The following is a 22,375-nucleotide window of genomic DNA, read 5'->3' as shown; positions in this document are numbered from 1 at the left end:
CCATTACATTTGCTAAGAATTTGTGCTCTCAAGAGACTTCTGTTACGATAACGGTGTCTTAGTGCAACTCTCCACTTGTCTTTTCATAAAATTTTGCTCGCTCAATTTTTATGTATTAAGTAAAGAGCGAGTTTTCATTGCATTCAATCTACTTTCACAGTCCACTTCCCTAACCCAATATTCGCTTCCAAATATTTAACTGGTTATCGACGTCAAATTGTAAAGTATCACATAAGTAGCATAAATAAAATTATTATTATATACACAGGTATGTAATTTTCTAAAACCTGCTAAAGAGTTCAGGAAATATAAAGTTAAAATGATTAAGCTTGTGGAATATAAAAAAAAACCTAGGTATTGTTCTTTGTTTCGTCTCCATCTAAATTATGTGTATATTTTGTTTCAATGTATTCTATTCAAACATACCTCATTTTTGATTTTGAAAAGCTTACGAATATATACAAAAAAGACAATTCAAGAAATATTTAATCATTTTGTACGTTACAAACTTAAACATATTTTAAATAGAATGACATAAATACTTTTCTTATTGATGTTTATCTCTACGAATCAAATCTTTTTGATTCTTTTATTAGAAACAATCGCTCGGGAGTACTGAGTTCTTATTACATACGGAGTAGAAATCCTGTGACCTAGAATCTGTTTCTTTGAGACATTCCTTTGAGACTAATATTCTAGACCGCCATATTTGTTTGTCATGTTACGTTTTATTGTTGAGATTTAAATAAAGGTATTATATTTCCAGTACAATATATAAATATGTTTGTAAATATAGCTTTAAAACCATTCAACAATTGGAATATGAAACATGAAAAATATGAAAAAAATTGGCATTTATAATGTTTATTTCATTAGATAATTTCAGTTTCTAGCCAATTATGAATTACAGATTCAAACTCATCTTCACGTTGCATAAATCGAGACATCCCTAAGGAAATCTAATTTCAGCTTGAGCCGATAAATTAGAAGAAACAATGGGGAAGAATATGATTGCGTGGGTTTTGTATTGTGTTTATTTAGGATTCCTAATAAGATTCGGTCTTGAGCGACCAATTCGAATATCAAAAATGATAGTAAGTTCCACGAAGTTTATTTAGATATTTTTAATATAAATGTACCAACACTCATTTAAAGTGATATTAATATATTTGAAACAACCCTGTGTTTACTCGCCTCTTATACAGAGCATTAATCATAGAACTTTAAATTTAACAAATAAACTTTGAATAATCCTTTTAAACGTATTCAGTGAGAGCACAGCAAATCTACGGCACTCACAAAGTAAACTTCATTAGGTACCGTGTTAAGAAAAAATGGGTCAATTGTGAAGCTTACGTGAGCACGAAATGTTTTTGATTCTTTCTCTGCGTTATATAAAACAAAATTGTTGACTTTGCTATTAATTAAGTTCATTACATATTATGGAAAGTACAGGCATTGTAATAATTAAACTATTTTATGGTAATAAGTTAAAGTTGAATTTCATGTTTTGTGTTATTTATTTCAAGTGAATTTACATACGTTTCACTTAGCTGTGTCTTTACATTATGAGAAACGTCTCAAAAGGTTTTGCTTTTCATCCTAAGCCATTAATGTTAACTCGCTGACTTGAGTACAGCGAAAATAGTTTAATTGGGTAAACGACTGGAAGACTGTGCCCGAAATCTTAAATTTGAATGTAACTCACATTTCTGGTTTTTGAAGGGTTAGCAAAATAATTAATTATCATTTTATAAAAAAATAATATGTGCACCAATTGTCAATTGAAAGCGCAATAAAACTTATTAAACTATTATGATTTTTTATGAAATCATTTACATGATAAAATCTTTTCCAGGTATGTACCAAACAAAATAATATCAATAGCGAGGATGAAATAATTGTTAAACAATTTTTTTTATACATAAACCAAGTGTACCAGATAACGTAAGGATGTTCGTAGAGACGAATTAACTGCCCAAAATGGAACAAATATGATATTTATCAGGCAAGATCCTTGCTACCGTCTTGTCAGGATTTTTATTTAAATAAAAAATACATCTTAATTAAGCTTAGTAATAGTGTAAAAATGACTGACTGTTATTCTGGGTTGATGGAATATTTTCAGTTAAATACGGTGTTCAATTTGAGATTCAGTTAATAATTTTAATAACTTTTATAAGTTCTCGTTGCATTTGGTATCCATTGATTTTTGCAGATTTTTATTGAAGTTAAGCTTATCTTACATCTACTTCATTAAAATTGAACATCACACTAATGCTAGGAATATTGAGTATATATTATATTACATTATATCTTTTGTTACAAATTGATGCAAAAAACTTTTACGTGTTGTTTCAGTGTGAAATGTTTCCCCAAACAACAATTACACAGTCCACAGCATATTTCTAAAGTGTAACTACTGTCATGAATCCAAATGGCCGAATAAGTTAGAAAACGACTAATATAAGTTGCCATAAGGTTTTCCTAAAATTTCGAGGGGCGATAGTGAGAATTTTGATAACAATCGTTTGTTTTACTGTTTTCTAATTACAATGTAATCTATCTCAATCAAACAAGATTTCTGTTGTAAACTTAAACACAGAGCATTTGAAAGTTCGCTAATTTTCCCTCGGTAAACTATATTCTTATAAAGTCTTAAATCCTCTTTCCCAATTCATCTATAAAGTTGTAACTGCATTCTTTTGATTTGTAAATACATTTTGAAATAATAATTTGATAGTTAGAATTCACATAATAAAATATAAAATATGCTGATATCATTAAGCAAGAAACCAGCAATGGGCACAATTCGTATAAATCAAGAGCAGAAAGAGATTCAATGGTAAACAGCGTCCAATTTCCGAATTTTTGTAGCCATAACAAATCGTTGAGAAACGTTCGCAAATCGGCTCCTTTGTTACCTAATTCCGTGCTTATGTCCAAAACACAGCTGCGTCCAATTTATTGCTTAACCTTTCCTCCTTACAGATGGAATTGAAGACAATAAATTATACTTCAAACCCAAATAACGCTCGTAAGTTACGATCTTCGAATACCATCCTAATGTACATCAGACTAGATATAATTAGACAGCGTTCCCAAAACAAAGCCTGAATTATTGTTGCAACAAATAAGGTCACAAACAACATAAATGTTTATTAATGCCTAAACGAACTAAGGATATAGCGGTTGGACGGTCTCAAACAAAATAAGTACAGAGGCTTTCAATGAATACTATATGAATCCATTTCAAAGCGCGTTGAAACTGACCGTCCAATATTTACTTAGGATCGATAATACCACATGAAGTAAAACACTTAGAGGCTGGACGTGAATTGAATTTTCCACCAAGCAGAGATTATGATAGGTTAGATCACTATTGTTTCTAATAGAGTTTCATGCCAAGACATGTTATTAAAATTAAAGCATATGAAAGACATTTTTTATTGTCCAAATCATATTTAAATATTTACAAGCAAATCAATGTCTACTATTAAAACTTTATTTTAGAAATCTAAACTTATTTTGGCTATCACAAGAGATCAACGTTAAAACCTTAAAAATCGTCTTATTATGTTGACTTTTCTGCAACTACAGTAATAAATTCTGTAAAAGAGGTCTATTTTATTCTTTTGATATCGGTTGACGTAAGTTTAATTTTCCTTTTCAATGTTATAGTTTATATTTATTGTATCACTTAAATTTCCTTATTTTCATGGAAAAATATAGTAATATTCCTCTAAAATATCCAGAAACTATATGTATAAATTGTCTTCTTTGAAACAAGAAGAGTATCTTAAATATTTTACGAGAATTCTGAAAAATTCTGGAAAAACATTATTGCTGGACATAGAATTTCTTTTCGTATTTTCTTACTTTTATATTCCAAAAATATTAAGACCAAGTTAACATTCCTGGAATGCTATATAGGTATCTATGGTAAATTATTACATAATATTTCTGTCACAGAATGTAAACAGTTTTAATAACATACTACATACATATATCACATTTTTATAAAGCCAGGTATCTAAAGTAACAAGTATTATATTAACATAGATTTTTGTAATAGGATAACGTTAATTGTAGACGAATATTTTACACTAATTTGATAAAATTAATTAATTAAGTGGTAATGAAAATGTTGAAAAGTTATCTTATATGTCATCTTACTGAAAAGAAAATATGTTAGAAATTTATATGTTAGTATAGCGGAGCTTATCAGTTAATTTACCAGTTACGAAAAAAATAATTAAAATACATAAAGCAGGTAAGTGTTTTGGAGTCAAAACTAAAATAAAAAAATAAGTAATAAACTAATTAATAAAAAGGGTAAACTTTATGGGTTTATTACATAAAATTAAAAATAATGTGCAAACAATACATATACAAATACTTAGTCTATTTTGTAAGGTTTGCTTCTGTTATCGAATTTTTTGTATACTTTTATTCATACTTAAAACTAACACTATCAGAATTTACGACATTACATATTCAAACCTTTGATCAAATTTAATAAGGAAATACTACTAAACTACTACATACAAATATGTCTGGAATCTGAAGGAAAGAAGTTGTGTTGATTTTATTGATAAAAAATTAACTTCATATCATGAATAATAAAAGGTTAATAAGTTTCCTTAAGTAAGCAGGATAGGTATCTTAAAGAAATAAAAAAAGGTTAAATAGTTCATGCCTTCAATGCAAACCTTATTCAAAACAAACTTAAAATAAAAGTTTCGCCTCATTGATATTCTTTAATATCACATTGAAAACATTATGATTAAATAATGAACTTTATCAAAGGAACATCGATTTATTCATAGCATCTACCTAATAGAAAGTCAAAGATTCAAGTTTAATTTAAGAATTTTCAAACAAAATAGCAGCGACAACTTAATTTATGAGAAAATTAGTTTCAAGTGAAAAGGCGATTTTGGTCACGTTTTAAATTTACAATTTTGCCTCTGAACTCTTCCAAATGTTTTATAAATTTTCCTATTCCCATTTTCTAGGTCTTTTTCATTACATTAAAATACATATTTGTTATTACTTAAGTAAAAAAGGTCCGTTTTTATTATTCAGTTACATTTTTACCATCTGTCCCAAATTCCAAATCATATAAAGTTGATTTCAGATAATCATAATTATACAAATACACCACATGGTATTTTACAACCCGACAAGAAAATATATGATATCATACTCTTATAAATTATATACACACACGCATATATATATATATATATGACGATATTGTACATATTACGTTGACGGTATAAGTTATTGAGAGTGTACATAATTTAAAATATTTTATTTCACACTTCGGTTTCACTATTAACTGACCCAAATATTTGAATTGCTTTACGAATATCTTGTATAAAAATCTACATTTATTTGTACAAATAAGAATGTTTAGATTCAACCCGGAACGCAAAATTGTAATGTATATGTAATAACTTAATAATTAATAGCATAACGCTATATAGGAACTATTTTTTTACATTTGAACTTGGTAAGTTGTAATTTAGCCCTAGCCCTAAATGAAAATTGCACTAAATTAATAAAATTTTATTCATTATTTGATGAAAATTGTATGTGTCTGGTAACACAGACACAACCAGGTAGACGTTGTTTCAATGCTATGATAGCTATATTCATAAAACAAGAAAGCATAATACTTAGTCCGGACTCGAGAAAAATTTGCAACGAAAAGGTAGCCTAACATGTGTTTGCTTGTTTCCCGTTGAAAAGGATACAGGAATAAAAATGCGTTGCAATTTGTTGTTTACACTTACTAAATTGTATTGATTAAATGCATGGAGGTTGACTATTTCATATTTATGCCTAAGGCTGATGTCATGGGTTTTAAGCAATTATGTTCACTGAGGTTAAAACTGCAAGGTGACAATTGGCTGATATTACCTAGAAGTGGTAAGTGGTATTAGTATTCCGAACACAACTGGATTTGTATTTGTAGACTCAAAAAACTGTCCTGGCGTAAACAACTACCATACTAGGAGTTGGAAACCAATTACTTGAAAGAGTAGCCACGTGTTATGTAAACTTTAACTTCCAGTCAACCGATTTTCGCTAGTCCTGTAAGAAACTTATATTCTATATGTTTCACGACGTGACAGTCCAAAATACGTTCCATAATCTTACGGAGTATGGAGATAATTGAAACAAATGATAAATAGTAGGGTTGCTTAAAGGATTTTTTCTTAGGTACTGATCCCATAATGCAAAGATTCTAAGATTTTGGTACTCAAACCTTTGAATTATTTTTCTTACAAAAATGTGGTCATATATGTATCTATTTTTTCCGTAAAATTAAAGTACCACAACTCCACTGTCCAAGCTCCTCTCTCTACCTAACCAAATTTAAAACGAACCTACTAGGGCTGGCTTCAATAATTATTCTAAGAATGAATTGATGTTAGTTCTGAACAGGCACAAATCTTTAAGCAGTTTGCAGAGGGTTTTACCTGTTATACCTATCGTTTCCACTTCTACCACATACAAATTTACCACGAACCTATTAGTGAGTTTGTTTGTTAGCTTGTAATACTAATTGATATTGATATCATGTTCTTTGGGGATGTTCGTTTTCCAAGGAACCGTAAGTTCTTTAAACACAAGGTGCTGAAAAATTCGCGAAAACAGAAATATGTTTGGTCTGAATGCAGACGTACAAATATCCTCTGGGATTATATATTGTTTCTCATACGTATCCATAAGACATATGGACGTTCGACTTTATAGCCCTAGTGCCTTCTCTCACTAAACCTATTGATCGCTGGTTTGTTGTTATCTCTTTTTGCCCTCTAGCTACTGAAATACTAACTGCTGCGCGTATGATTTCAAGAACTCTATCGAGGCGACACGAGTATTGACCGCTATTCTGGAGTACAATACATCCTACCATCAAATGCTTAAAAGTTTCAACTGCCTCAGATATAGCAAGTTTTTTTCTGTACCTTTACCCCATCTTACTAAATTTCTCTGATCGGGAAGAGTCATCTGGAACTTATTGAGATAAAACTTTAGCAGTGCTGGCAAGCAATCATGCATTTAGGTACGCCATTTAAGTGCTAATGGAATGCAAAAATCTCCTATGTGTAACTACTCATTCTGCATTTCTAAACTTATTGCATCGATCTTATATTTAGCAGTCTGGCTTTGAGGAATAAAAGACTTTAATTGGTCCGTATTTTTGGCTTTCTTACTTGATCGTAACCCTACTCTGTTACTTTGTGCTTGTATCGTATACTGTTTATGGAATCGGAGTCTCCACTCTGGTTTTGGAGCATTTTTGTCTAGGGAGTGATGTAATGACGTCATCATAGGATTTCCCCACGATTTGTACCTTGACAACTCTTAGGTGTTTATAGAACTCCAATGGCCTTTTTAGGTTTATCCCGAAACTATTGCGATCCCTGAATAAAGTTGACGAGTCATTCGGTATAGTGAGCCCGAGCCACAACGTCAAAACCTTTATGATGCTTGCATCTAACTGAGACAAAACTGTTTTATTGGAATCATAGACGAGGAAAGGCCAATTACTTAAAAGATTTATTTGCATTTTTTCGTAATTCTTGCAGTTCTTCACCATAAACATAACTTTTCCTTTATAATTTCTCCTCATCTTTATAGATAAATTAAGTTTTCGTCACTGATATTTTACTTTAGAATGAACTACCTTTTTAATTAACTGAAATTCTAAATTTTAATGTTGTGGATTTTCTGAGATCTTTGAGATATTTTATAGTTACTTCTAGAAAAAACTATGCTAGCAAGTTTTCTTCTTCTCTCCGTGTAAGATTATCGCCAACAAGTTTTTCAAATTTTACTGGGGGTCTAATAAATAAGTTTCAGAGATTTCAAAATTTTGCCTTGTGGTTTATATTTTTGCCTTAAAGAAGTATGACTATATTTCAGTCACTGGGATCTTCACGTTATCTTATCTCTATATTGTGTTTTTTCACTTAGTACGCCGGAAACAGTAAATGCAGTCATCGAAAAAAATTAACTTCATTTTTTTTAATTTAATACCAATTGTTATGGACAAAAATTACTATTCAGAAATTTAATGCACACTGTATGAAATACAAATATATGTATGTGTTTGTTTGTTTATTCTAGATATTAATTGTAAATTCTTTTCTTATGTTTTTTGACTATATTTTATAAATACCTCGTCTGCCCGTGATCACGGTTGCTGCAAAGTAACCGAAACGTCGGGATTATGTAGTTTTTAAATAATCCGCGTAGTAAATCCGAATAATACTAGTTTCATTTAAATGAATACTCGCGAAAATCTTAGATCTCATTAAGTTTATAATTTTGTATGTAAAAATGAATTGAAAACTCCTTATTATTAAAAGTAAAGAATTTTATTTGTCCTTTTGATTTATTGATGACTAAAATACTACGAAACTAAAATGATAATTATGAAAGTGTTGAAAAAAATATATAACTGAATTATCTTTACAAAGAAACTCAATTTAAGCATTTTAAATTAAGTTTTACCTGATTATCGTCGAAATTCCCATATAAATAAGATTTTGCTAAATTGGGTCAAAAATTCATAAATTTTTAATATATATAATTACTTTATATCCTGGAAGAATGATATTAAATTGAGTTTGAGTAGTCAAGGTGGTAAAGAATGTAGATATGTCGAACTCATCATTTGACTATAAATTTAACTAGGAAGAGATGTCGGAGCTCCTACTGTTGGAAAGCTTTAGTACACATATAGAAACCTGCTTCTTTGTGTTTTACCTTATTTACCTCCAAATATCCTTAATAAATAGTAACAGGTAACATTTTTCGTGGAGATCCAATATACAAGGTGGATGTGTCTGTTGGGTTTAACATAAATAAATAGTACAGCAACGGTGCTGAGTTCCAAAAAAACATTTCTGTCTTCTTTTCGTTTTTCTACGTAAATTTAAAAATCATTGTGTGCAAAAGAATGGATATATGAAATATTTTTTTTATTTAAAAATGTAAAAATTATATTCAACCTGATTGACATACACTTGTGGAGAATACGATAACTTATACATATGAAAAAATTATAAATACTAAATTATACACATACACAACATGTTACGATCTAGAACGTATAAGACACCATAAAAAAATACAGTCTTCCACATCAAGACAACTGCAGATCAACTAGTGTTCTGCGCGCCAACAAGTCTCGTACCTGACAAGTTAGCATAACAATAATTTGATACATTGTTAAAATGAAAAACAGCAAGACCCTCTGATAATCCTTGGACTTTTCCTCTTCATCTAGCGTAGGATAAGATACAACATGGTGTCCCTGTGGAGATTCGCTAACCCTGTGGAGAATCCCTAACACTTATCCTATACGCCATATTCATGACTTTGCCCAAAATTTATCAGGGTTCTCCGTCTGTCATCCCAGTAATAAAGAAATATTTTGGAGTTTACGAATTTCATTACGTAACATTACGTACAAAACAAAATTGCTACTATTCCTGAAGAAGTTTAAACTTGAAAAATCAGTGCGCCAAGGGTGACTACAACATCTTTCACAGTTTTATATTTAACTTTGTGACCAGATAATGCAAAAAATCTTAACAAAAACAAAGTAAACCACGAGAAACCAAAATGTGTAAATAAAGAAAATTCCTTACAAACAATATTCAATGAAAATATTACACCTAGCGGATTTATTAAAAGGAAAAAAAACAATATCATTGCGATTAAAATATGAAGAAAGAGAAGCTTATTAAAGATTCTATTATATAAATCATTTATGTAAGAAAATAAAGCAGACACTTGGAATACAACAGTTGGCATCCTATTTGTAATCATGACAGCGTAACGTAATTATACTGCCTTTTCATCTGAATCCAGACTGTAATTTAATTTAGTCTTTCATTCAAAGCTTTTATTTGTATAACTGTATTTATACATTGTAAAAATGTAGTTTTTGATAGAATTTGAAATCTATTTATTTGTCTCATCACGCCAAGCAAAAGTTTTTGTTCTTACATAAATCTGTGACATATGTGGTGTATATGTATTTGTATGATATTGTACTCATTGTATCGGAAAAAAAATGAATTATTTAATTTTATTTTCTCACAATACTAACAGTTCTTGATTCCTTATAGTATATAAAGACATTTTTGTAATTTAAACTTGGTAATGAAACTAAAAACAATGTTTTTAAGTTTCAATGATAGACTGAAAGCAGTTGCAGTTATTACTAATATATTTCCATTGGATCACATTGTTGATTAATTTCATATCAGTAAAAAAAATATCAAATTTGTTTAGGTAGAGAGAGGAGCTTGGACAGTGGAGGTGAGCGTTTAACGCGCATTAAATAGGGGTCCCTTAAACCTACACCTGGGTCGCAAGTCCCAGGCACTGTTGAAGCTCCTCTCCCTGCAACGCGATGGACCCAGCACCCGCATGGTGAATCCATTGAATGCTAAGAGGTTTCGTCTCTATTAAAATAATAGTTTCAAGAGGTGATATCAAAGTTATATCAAAAGACAAGATACAATGAACGAAAGAAATGGTTTTGCTTTTGATTTTATTACTTTTTTATATTTTGCCTTCTATGGTTTTAAATATGTATTTAAATAATAAATATATTTCCTGCTAAAAATATAACTTTCAAATTGATTAATATCTCAATCGTGTAACGAAATATATAGGCCTACTGTATATCTAACTTTGATTGAAACCGTTGTACCGAGAAGATTAGTTATTGCATTGTAATATACGATGCAGAACAATATTATTTAAGGAAAAGACAGCTTTATAACATTTCAGATTTATTTGGTCTATCTTCATATATTTCAATCAAATTATAATCCATTATACGGCAAATCTCATTTGTATAGCGTATATCACAAAGGTTTATTGAATAGCAATAAATCAATTGGGAAATTCGAGTACAGATATTCAAGTCAATAGCACCCACGTTTTCTACATGTAATTTTATCAACCACGTGTAATAAATACTGATTGATGGTTGAAATGATTATTGTAGTTATATCAATAATGATCTACTTCCAACGATTAGAAACATTATGATTACCACTACTTTATTTTAACCAATCACTTGTCCAATATTACAAATATATATGTTTAAATTAATTGAAAACGAATACCAATTATTTAGACAATGGAGTTTGCATTTCAGCTTGTCTTCACAAATGCTGCAGTAGTTACACAATTCGGGAACCAAATTTTATTTATCACATTTTGTTTGAAAATTACAAATACTTTTATTTTATTATTTCTAAGTGTTCTATTTAAATTGAAGATATATAATCCTTAGTGATTATAATCACACACAGATACTCATGGAATAAGTATAGACATAGTAATTATATTTTCTTGACATACATTTCTTGTTAATATTTTTGACTTAAGTTTCTTGTTATATTAATACTATGTAGTTATTAAATGTTAAAGTTCACAGATTTAAATGATAAATGTTGAAATAACAAATCTCGCTTTAAAAGTGTGTTTCGTACAAAAAGTAGCAACTAGCTGTCGGTAGATAAAAACTTCCCCATTTTTATTCATCTGACGAGGAAAAGAAGTAATGTTTGTTATGAAGATTTAATTCTACTTTTTATACTATTCATATTTATGACCAAAAACTTTTTTAAGAACTCCGATAGAAAAGTAAAGAATTCTATAATAACAAGTTAAAACATGATTTCTTGTAAATATATTTTTCAGATGTTGTAAAAATTATTATTAACCTACATGTTGTATAGAAAATTCTAGAATCATAATTTAGTGTGCATTCGTTTTTTTTTTTTTTTTTTATTAATTTGATATTCATATACAGCATATAATCACTTAATCCAATGGCCAGTCTAATATAATTAAATAAAAAAACTATATTTTTTTGGATACCCAAATGGTTTTATTTTTTACATTATTACAGCAACCGTGACCATGAACTGACAAAATGCTAACTAAAAGATTTAAAAATTGTTATGAAAGTCGTACCCGCATGTTTATTGAATAATATAACAACTAATAAAATGAATCATCACCTACGGGTATCACTTTTATCACATCTATCTTCTGTTTAAAAGTAAATACTTCATAACGTCGATTAGTAAGGATCAAAAAAAGTGTAAATTTAGGTATTATTTAAACCATGCAAAGCCTTTTTGTGTGATTTTTTTCAAAAAAGTGATTTTTTTCGACTTATACTTGACTGTCATTTCACCCGTACGAAAGTGGTAATGAAGTCGTTGGTGGTGAACGCACTAGCTCAGAATCAGCTTATTCACCCTTTTCTTGAAGACACGCAAATTATAACGTTAAGAAACACAGATGCAGGCTAACTGTTCCCATCTATTGCTGTGCGCCTGAGGAAGGAGGAAGCGTATAGCTTCATCCAGATGCGAGGAAGATCTGCAACGAAAGAATGGAGGCTCACCGTGCGTCTAGTTATCCGATGATAGAAAGGGGATGCGGGAAATAAATCGTGTAATTCACATGCACACTGTCCAGAGTGTATCCTGTAAAATACCGAGAGGCTGGCTACTTTTTGCCTCTGCTCTAGGCTAACGAGATTGGATGTAACCAAGTTATGATAACCAATAAGTCTTTTTGCACGTCTTGCCACTGAGTAAAAGCAAATGAGTTGACATTTGGCAGCGCCTGCCCAGATGTTACAGCAGTATTCCAGACACGACCAGACCTGTGATTTGTATAAACAATAAACCGCCTAAACTTAAGGTTCGAGGATACCTCAATACCCAATATCTGAAGACGGTCTGAGTATTCCAAAGACACGTTGCCAAAAGTTGGAGTCAAGGTGAACGGACTTCTCTTAGAGTTGAAAGGATACGCTTGCATTTTGGTGGCGTTAAATTTCACAAATATGCCATCGCCATTTGGAGACTGTCTAAGTGTGAAAAGAGGCTCTTCCATGGCCTATTTTTCCAACTCTAATTGATTCCGACTCACTCTAGGGCTGGGTTCATACCACTTCACAACTATGCTGTTATCTGTGTAACCAAAAACAGTCTGTAAAAGATAATCATTAAGGTAAAGCAAAAATTGAATTACGGAGAGAACAGACCTCTGAGGAACTCCAGCGTTTACTGCCTTTGGCTAAAACGAGGGACCATTAACAACTACTATACTAGAAATCCATGCAACCCGACCAGGCAATATGTTACAGCTAGAACCCTTACCAATAAGGCTATCATGCCAGATTTTTTAAACACATGATTATAATTATATATTTAAATTTATTTGGTCCAAAGTATATTGGGATTTTATTAAATAAGCTTTACTTTTTTGTATTTTTATTTAAAGGAATGACAGAAAATCATAATAATTTCCGTATTGAAACTTATAAATAATAGTTTTTTTCCAAAGGCGCTCAACCTTGGGTTTCCAAAATAATGAAGAGAAGTTTGAAGGCAGGTACGAGATCTCATCAAAAAGTTTAAGTGAAATAAGTTCGTTATATGCCTGATATTTAAATATAGCGTTAAGTTTTGCAAAAGGCAGGAAATATATGTACAAGGGGTGAAATTTTTTTTATACATATATATATCAGAAAATTATAGGTTTATTTAAATTGGCCAAGGTAGACGAAAATGTAAAAACAAATATACCCTTAAAATAAATTTTCATAACGCCTATCGTTTATTTTGATATTCTTTAATTAGATTAAACTTCGATAAAAATTTATGTATCGGATATCTCAAGAATTTTATTTTGTTATAATTATTTATTTTATTAATTTATGAAAAACGTTACTATAAAACATTTAATAATATTTTTAATATTTATGAATAACCAATTTAAATAAAATAAAACACACTCGTGCCTAATGACAATTTGTATATTAAAACATACCAATTTTTCAGTCAAATATCTGAAACCTCGCCTTCTTCTTTTTACAAATTTAATAATAGATTTATTTATTTAGTTAAATTCTATTTCATTGGCTTCGTAAATAAACAGTAAAAAAAACGATCAAATAAAATTAATTTAATAGATATGCATACTCAGATATTATTTTATTTTAGATAATTACAAAATAAATAAAAAATCAAATCAAACCAGCTTCAGTACTAATTCCTTTATAGATTAAAAACCCAGTGCAAGTCTAGTCGAAGTCGATCCAAAAGTTTCAGAGATTAGCCGTTAATAACACACATACAAACAGATTGATGATCAATATAATTATATAAAAGATATGGTAAATTTGTATTCTTATTATAGCTAACCCTCATAAAAACCTAAGCATCGAGTTTCTTAGTTAACTTTAATAAATAGCGTAGTATTAACTCGGATAAATTTTCATTTTCGTTACAAAATGTTATAAACAATTTTAGAATCGTCTTTAATATGGAATATAAAATGTCAATATTATCATTTACTTTTTTTATAACTTTCAGATAATTCTGAAAATATAGCTATCTATAGCTCTTCCTATTGTTATTAATTATGTTGTGATATTATATCTGAATAGAGGTAGGTTTTTAAGTTTTACTTGGCTACTTTTATTTCAATAGCATAAATTTAAGATCTTTATAATCTACATAAACATAGCAAAATTAACACTATACAATACTAAAGTGTATTTGTGAAAGTAATGATAGTTGAACATTTTAAATCTGCGGCTCTGTAATAGCATTCCGTTGAACAAATTCGACAAATCACAAAATAACTATTCAAATGAAAATAGCATTAGCTTTCACAAATCGACATAGACATGAGTGATGCATATTGCACGTGATTTGAAATGAAATTACTATTAAACAGAGCAGTCAGAGCCAAAAGATATTTAAAGTACCATAAATGGTTAAAACAAAGGCAACACGGATATCGACAATCGTGATCTGATTTGAATATCGGACATATTGGCCTCGAATTGGAAAGCTGAAGTGAATGTTTCAGTAATATGGACAGATTAATACGAAATGATAATTTTATGTCTGATAAATCTAGTGATTCTGAACCATAAACATCCGTAGGATTTCCATCTATCATTCTTAATGAACGCACGATGTTTCTTTTTTTAGTTTTCTTCAGGTACACAAGATTGCGGAATTACTTTGAAAAGTGAAAGTGAACGTAAAATAATACGGATATATTAATTGACGTTTTTAGCTTCTTAAACCAGCTTAAATTATTAAAGTTTTATTCTGGAAAATAATATAAGCTGATTGTATAACTACATACAAAACAGCGAAACTGTAAGGAAGCTATTAATCCCAAAATCTGCGAAAATAATATATTCAACTTAATATTTTTGGGATTTAGAAAACATTTTAGTGAAAACATAAACACTTTTATTTTGTTTAATAAATGAATAACATTAAAAATATATTGTGAAGTCCTAAATAAACAATTATTGTGACCTTTTTTATCACCAGCTAAATTGGAAATAATGTCTTTAAAAGTTAATAAAATATTACAGTCACCTTACCTTCATATTAATATTTATTACATACAAAGAAAAAAATATAATTAAAATATTTTAAGTGTCTTTGTTTATAAATTACGGCTTCCTTGTATTTTCTATTTTAATATAAATGAATCACAAAACTTTTTAGAAAATTGATTTTTTAACTTTTTTATACGTTTAATAAAAGCATTTTATTTAAATAATGCTTAAAATAACTTTTATCCAACTAACATTTGGATGATTTTTTTAAAAAGAATTTACAAAAATTATGACAGAATAGGACGTTGGAAGTTTAAATAAAAACCTTTACTTTCTGTAACTGACTCTACGTTGAAGTAGGGAAACTTCATAATGAGGTTTTTGCATTGCTAAATCGAGTTTGAACACTTAAAGAATGAGTGACAGTGGTTTGTTCCATGACTTTTTCTTTTTAAAATATTTTTATATTTCGCATTATGATTTCAATTGCTTCATAAAGAAATTGATATATTATTTTTTTTTAATCCTTATTCTGACTGTAAAATAATATCATATATGAGAGGCACTTATAAAATAATTTTATGCGTATAAACAAATGAAATCTGTGCATAAAATTTGTAAAGCCGATGTGATCAAACGTAGCTGACGTGGTCCTGATTGGTTCTCGTACAAACCCATTGTTAGCGAAACATTATCTCCGTTTCATTTATTTTTCATTTGCAGCTAATTAACGTATTATTCAAATGTATTTTGTGATTGGTTAGTCGTTGTAGGAAAGTTTTATCCTATATTACACAACAAAAAAATTATTTTTTATAAATAATGGTTAATAATGAAGATCCCTTGACGTTCCTTAATATGAGTATGATATATAACTTTTAATGACATATCGTGGTATATTATATAGTAGAGAATTTATTATGATACATATTTGTTAAACAATACTAAAAAAGGCTGTGTTTAATGAAGACTTTTATGAAAAGATAATGATATCTAAGGCTTTTGGAGGGCACGTTTAACACAAACTATGTTTTTTGGGTTTTATTTTCCATTTTAGATTTTACACACTTTTAAGCAGTCTACCCTTGATGACGGTTACGACAAAGTTGTTGAAACGACGCAAAAATAAATGTTTTTCCATTTATAAAATCTATTATTTAATTTTATTTCTTTTATGTTTCCTTTATATAATTTATTTAATCACTTTTATCTAGTATGATTAGATAAATCATATACAAATAACCTTTCATTATATTGAAATAAAATTCAGCAGACTATCGTACAAAATCCAAGTTTATCCCGCAAACAATCGATTCATTTGAAACATTAGCGCTCGTTCCATTATTCGGTACTCATTACTCGCTCAGCTTTTAACTGTTTATACGCCAAATTTCAACTTCAATGCAGTAATTATTACACAGGAGATAGAATTTCACATTTCAACTTCTTTAATATTAAAATAGAATATTTCGTTATAAGTGATATACAATTTTTGAATGTAAATGTTTGTTTGTGTTTCTTACAATGTCATTAAAGAAGTGTCTGAACAGATTTCGATGATATCTGGTTTCAAAGTTTTTTTAGTAGTGGAAAAAATTAAAGGACACATATAAAATTATAAAGTTTTCAACGATTATGTAAATTTCAGTATCCGTGATAAAGACGGTCATCAAAAAACAATTTGAAGTTTTAAAATTGGAATTCCGAGAAAGAATCTATAAATAATTCAATAAACAAACTGATAATTATTTAATATCATAGAAGATTTTTATATTAAATTTTCGATTAACAGACTTTAAGGAAATTGGTCCAACTTACCTTCGCATCTTATGGATAAAATATGCTGTTCATATAGGTTCAATTTTGTTTCTTCTTTTGGTCTCGATACGACTATTTCTAGTTGACCTATCGAACTTTGAATGCAAATGGATCATTTTGTCTTTTCTTTGAGTTTTACAGACATCAGACACTATTAGTATTGAGGCCGACTATCAACACCGGTTCAAAAAAAAATGGCTTGGTTTTATATACTCGTGTACACAAATAAAAAATAGAAAATTATTAATTTTTTTTGCAATTTTGCGTTTTCTAAAAAGTCATATCCCACATTTATTATATTTGGAAAATGTCTATTAATGAAAAGTGTATACCTTTAATAAATTATTAAATCCCTAAAAGCACTACAGAGTTAATGTAAATCCATCAGGCCGGTACTTGTTTTACTTATTTCAATAAAATATGGGATCACGTTATTTTGTTTTTACGTGGTCATTATATGTAAACAAAATTTAAAAATAATTATGCTTTTTTATTCTAGAACTTAAAACGTTTTTACATTTATCACGTGTTCATTGTATTAACACATCATTCTTTATTCTTTTCTTCGTTAAGAAGATTAAGAATGGTGACATTAATATTTTTGTGAATTTCTCCAAAATATCAATTAGAACTTTTGACTCGACTGACTTTTTTATAGCAAATAAAATTGACCATGATCACAATACTTATATTTCAGTGTATATGTTAATAAGAGCTTTCTATTATGATTTATCAAATCTGGAAAGTCAACGCTATCTATTATTCAAATCCATATCTTATAATAAACTTTAAATTATATTTCTAACTTTAGGTAATATTGTCAAAAGTTCCTTACAGCGTAGTTCAAGTTCTTAATAGAAGTCTAATTTAGTTTTGAAAGCACAAGAATTTAAAGGCCTATGTAGATAAAATTTATCATTGTAAAAACAAACTATAGCTAGGTCGAAAATTTCCAAAGCTTTCCACTTACTTTAAATACTGCTTTGCAAATCTACTCTCGAATCAAACGTACTTTCACAAAGTTAAAGCTGGTTTGGACGAAACTTTTAATAAAAATCTTTAGGTTTGTAACTGACTTAATCCCAAAGTAAAAGTTGGTAACGAGTTTAGTGAAACACTGCCAACCGATTTGGATCCGGACACCTGCTTCATGCACAAAACAAATAAATTTGAAGTAACATTGTGTTTGAAAATATATGAAGTTTGAATAATAGTCATTAACGTACAAATTGTTACCGGGAACTTTAATTTCTTTTGTCTGATTACTTATTTAATATACGTATGCGGATTGTGCGATATCATTTTGGTAGGTGGAAATGTAGCTGTAAGTGGTTAAAACATTATTTCAATAACAACTTATCCATTCGAGCCTTTAAGACATCGGATAAAAAAATTGGCAGGAATAAAGGCGTACAATTAATGCACAGTGTCCAAAGTGTATTCTAAAAATACTCGGAGATTGCCCACCTTACTTCTATGCTCATGGCTGACTAGATTAGTTGCAACCAACAAGTTGTAACTAATAAGTTTTTAAAACGTCAAAAAAGCTTTCCCACTACACGTCGAGACTAAGTAGAGATCTCAGTACTTGGTTATTACTAATTCAGACCTCTGTCATAGAAGAATTTCTGTACGGTGAGAAAGGTGGTAACTGATCCAAAGTTGAGAAGTACCTAAACCTGATGCAAAGATATGGTGTATTTTATAAAAAGCTTATGATATGTACCACCAAATTCGCTTTTCTGACTAAAAGTGTTCAGGAGTTCTCAATGGGTTTATTAGTAACAATCGCCTGTCTACATTCCCCATCCTCATAGCTTTCATTTTTAGCCGAGATAAAATTAGCGTCAATGCGAAATTCCAAGCTTCTCCTAAAGCGTGGTCAGTCAGATTGAATTAAGTCATGGTGATTGACATTAAAATCTTCTAAAAACCAATTGCGTTAAAGAATATTGAAGAGTCACAGAGCAGCCTCATTGAGATTTTCATATAAGCGAGTTCTCCCCTGGTCACCATTATGTTATCGTTAGACTCATGAACGTTAGGCTCATAAATGTAATATACGCCACGTCAGTAGGACATGGAATTATTCTCCAGGAGATGGTTGGCTGACAGGAAAAAACAGTGCAAATCTCTAGTGTTAGTGAGGCGCGTTTAACATGAGAATTAAAAGCTATATAAAATTACTCTTATTAGTTATAGTTTTCATGAGATTTTTATCTCATGAAAACTACAACTAACAATATTCCGGAACCCGATGTATCGGCTGACAACATATAGGGGGTAGCTATTCGAGAAGACTGTGTGACTGATACTAAAATTTTCCGTGAAAGTTTATGAGTTGAAGTGATATTGTACTTGATGGCTTTCATTACCTAAGTGAAGTATAGATACTATTTTTAATGTAAATTACATTTATTTAACTTATTTTTAGCCTAAAATTTATGATCATATTTTTTTCCTTAAAAACAACTAGATACTCTAATCGAAATTTTATTCTTTCACAGGATAAAAGTTCATATCTGTTCAATCTTATCTTTATATTTCTCTATATCTTTATAATGTTTTAAAGGAATTTAAAGGAAAATATATCTCTTGTTTATTTTTATAGAGGCCATTTCCCACGATTGCGGAGATAGCACTGTGGCCGTACATCAAAACAAATATTTTGTTGAGCTCAAGATTTTGGATATCATCCAAAATGACATTGTATAAAGCAAATTGGATTAAAAGTCTTTGAGTTTTTTCATTGAAAGGTTAGGAATATAAAACACCGAATATAAATAAAAGGATATTTGTTTGAAATTGATGTAGCTTAGATTGCATGCAACCGAGTCTAGTAAGACCTTAGGTATTTTTATTAAAGTAAATAGTATAAAAAAAATATATATATTAAGCCATATTTTATTGTTTCAGGATATATGTGCTGACTTACCAAAATGCAATCGAGAGTATTTGTATGAAAATTATAATTCAAGTGCTTACGAAGTGTAATTAGTGTCAAAGATGGAATGTCCTTAATATGGTGTAAATTTTGGAGGAGTGATAAAGACATACAAAATGCCTCTGGTCATGCAAGTTGTTGTTATTTGCATCTCATGCATCGCTCTTCAATTTATCGGTGAGTAAACAAGATTCTTATTTTAAAATTCATTTCACATGTCAATATTATTTCTTATTTCACGTCACTCCCAATGTTCGAAATAATTGTGTTTTTAATTATCATTCCCCCTTTAGCTCCTTTAAAATAAATTAGCAGACTTGCAAACATACCCCGAGATTAGAATACTTTTAATAACTGTTAACTGTATTTGTGTGGAAGAGTAATAAGTACCAAAAATAAGGTTACAATACAAAATTAAATTTCAACACATATCTTCATACGATACATACGATACTCGAACACAAACATTCAGACTAACATCATTACATACACATATGTATAATGTATATTAGATATATGTATATCCACACATACACACATACAGTATTATTTCAAATTGACACGGGATAAATCTTAAACTCGTTTTAGAGTATAAAGATGCATATTGTAGATAGGTCTGAGATCATTCAAAAGGACTGAAAAAGGCCATTGTGGGTTCTGTAAAAGAAGTCATCCCCTCTTTATTTTATATTCATGTGTGCATGTGTATATTCTGTGCAAAGCCCCTATGATGCGTGACTTAATCGCCCTACTTTCCGTTGCTTTTAATACTATGCTGACAAGAAAAAAAACCTTATAAGGTCTGTGAAGGTAAAATACAAGCTTTAAATGGAGATTTTGCGATATTGTAGAACAAAATTGAGTTACTTAAATCTGCTGTTGGAAATCAGTGAAATTTTAACTATTAGTAATATTTTTCACGATCGGACAATAAGTTTTTTGTGGCTATTGTTAGATTTTCACATAAATAAAATTAAAATATAAAAATTTATGGGATAGAAAAAAGGTATCATGTTAAAAAGATCAATGACCAGGATTTAAACAATAAAACTAAATTTGATCGAGCCTTGTTGCAAATATTGAGATCGGAAGATACGACATTAAAAACTACATATTAGCTTTATAAAAAATTGTTTCTTTATTTTATCTTAATTTATTTCAATCTATAATAAAATTAAAATAATTTATACACTATTTAAAACATCCGATTTCATAGTACTCGATAAAATAACTAAACGTTTTTAATTAAAAAAGCATTTTTTTCGCAATAATAAATCATTTATGTTACCTAATATTTTTATATTCTTATAACGACATGCCTGGAAATATATTTTTTATGCTTCACATATTTAGTACGCATTCTATTGTTAAGAATCTAGAATCTTCCAAATATTTTTACCCGAAAAGTTTCAGGAGTCAAAGGCCAACATTGTTAGCGCACCGCAAGACCTCATTACCTTAGGAATTCCGCCTTGTTTGTGTTTCCGTCTTTTTATGTACATTGGGCCTTAAATGGAGATCATTTACAGAATATACGTTTTTCTGTATAAAGGTGGCTTACTAGAATAGTGTTTTCGTCATTCTATATACTTTTCCCGGTCTTTATAAAGAGTATATATTATGTCTAATATCTTAAAGCTAAAAAATAATTTAATACACTGCAAAAATCTGGTCCCCAAAGAAAACGTGAATTGTAGTGGGATAGGTGATCTTAAAAAATAATTGAAATGCAAGAATCCCACAACTATATCATAGACTAAGAAAATCTTGCTAACTAAGACCATAATTAAAATTTTATAACTCAGAAAATAAACTTAGTGTCATAATTACATCGTTAAATTTACTTAAATTATGTATCATTTTACTTACACGTTATGATTGATTACATTGAAATGTTATCAATATTTCTATACCAAACATTATTACGTCATGTTACGTATCCATCAAACTAGTATGAGGAAAGTCGGTCCATAAATAAACAAATATTATTGCTGATTCGTATAACTAAGAAGGCGTTTGTGGTTTGTTTCCTTATTTATAAAATGGTCTAATGGTATTACGCGATTTTCCCATACGGGAAAAACTTTGGGAAATCTTTGAATTACAAAAACGCTTATCAAGGGAATATGAATTTTATCGTTGCCAGAACATTTTCGGCATTTACGAGCAAGCTT

The 22,375-nt window shown here is 29.5% G+C and overlaps 1 protein-coding gene across 1 annotated transcript in view; it reads left to right on the top strand.

The window, feature by feature from the left end:
- LOC116773662 (uncharacterized) overlaps positions 1–22,375 on the top strand; it is a 66,980-nt gene that overhangs the window by 8,713 nt on the left and 35,892 nt on the right. The window contains exon 2 of the mRNA XM_061528756.1: positions 20,174–20,378. Within this exon, the coding sequence (XP_061384740.1) occupies positions 20,318–20,378 (61 nt within the window). The 5' untranslated portion in view covers positions 20,174–20,317. The remainder of the gene's footprint in view (positions 1–20,173; positions 20,379–22,375) is intronic.

This window comes from Danaus plexippus (genome assembly GCF_018135715.1).
Source record: "Danaus plexippus chromosome 22 unlocalized genomic scaffold, MEX_DaPlex mxdp_27, whole genome shotgun sequence".
NCBI classification, from domain to species: Eukaryota; Metazoa; Arthropoda; class Insecta; order Lepidoptera; family Nymphalidae; genus Danaus; species Danaus plexippus.
This window is presented reverse-complemented; position numbering and strand designations above follow the sequence as displayed.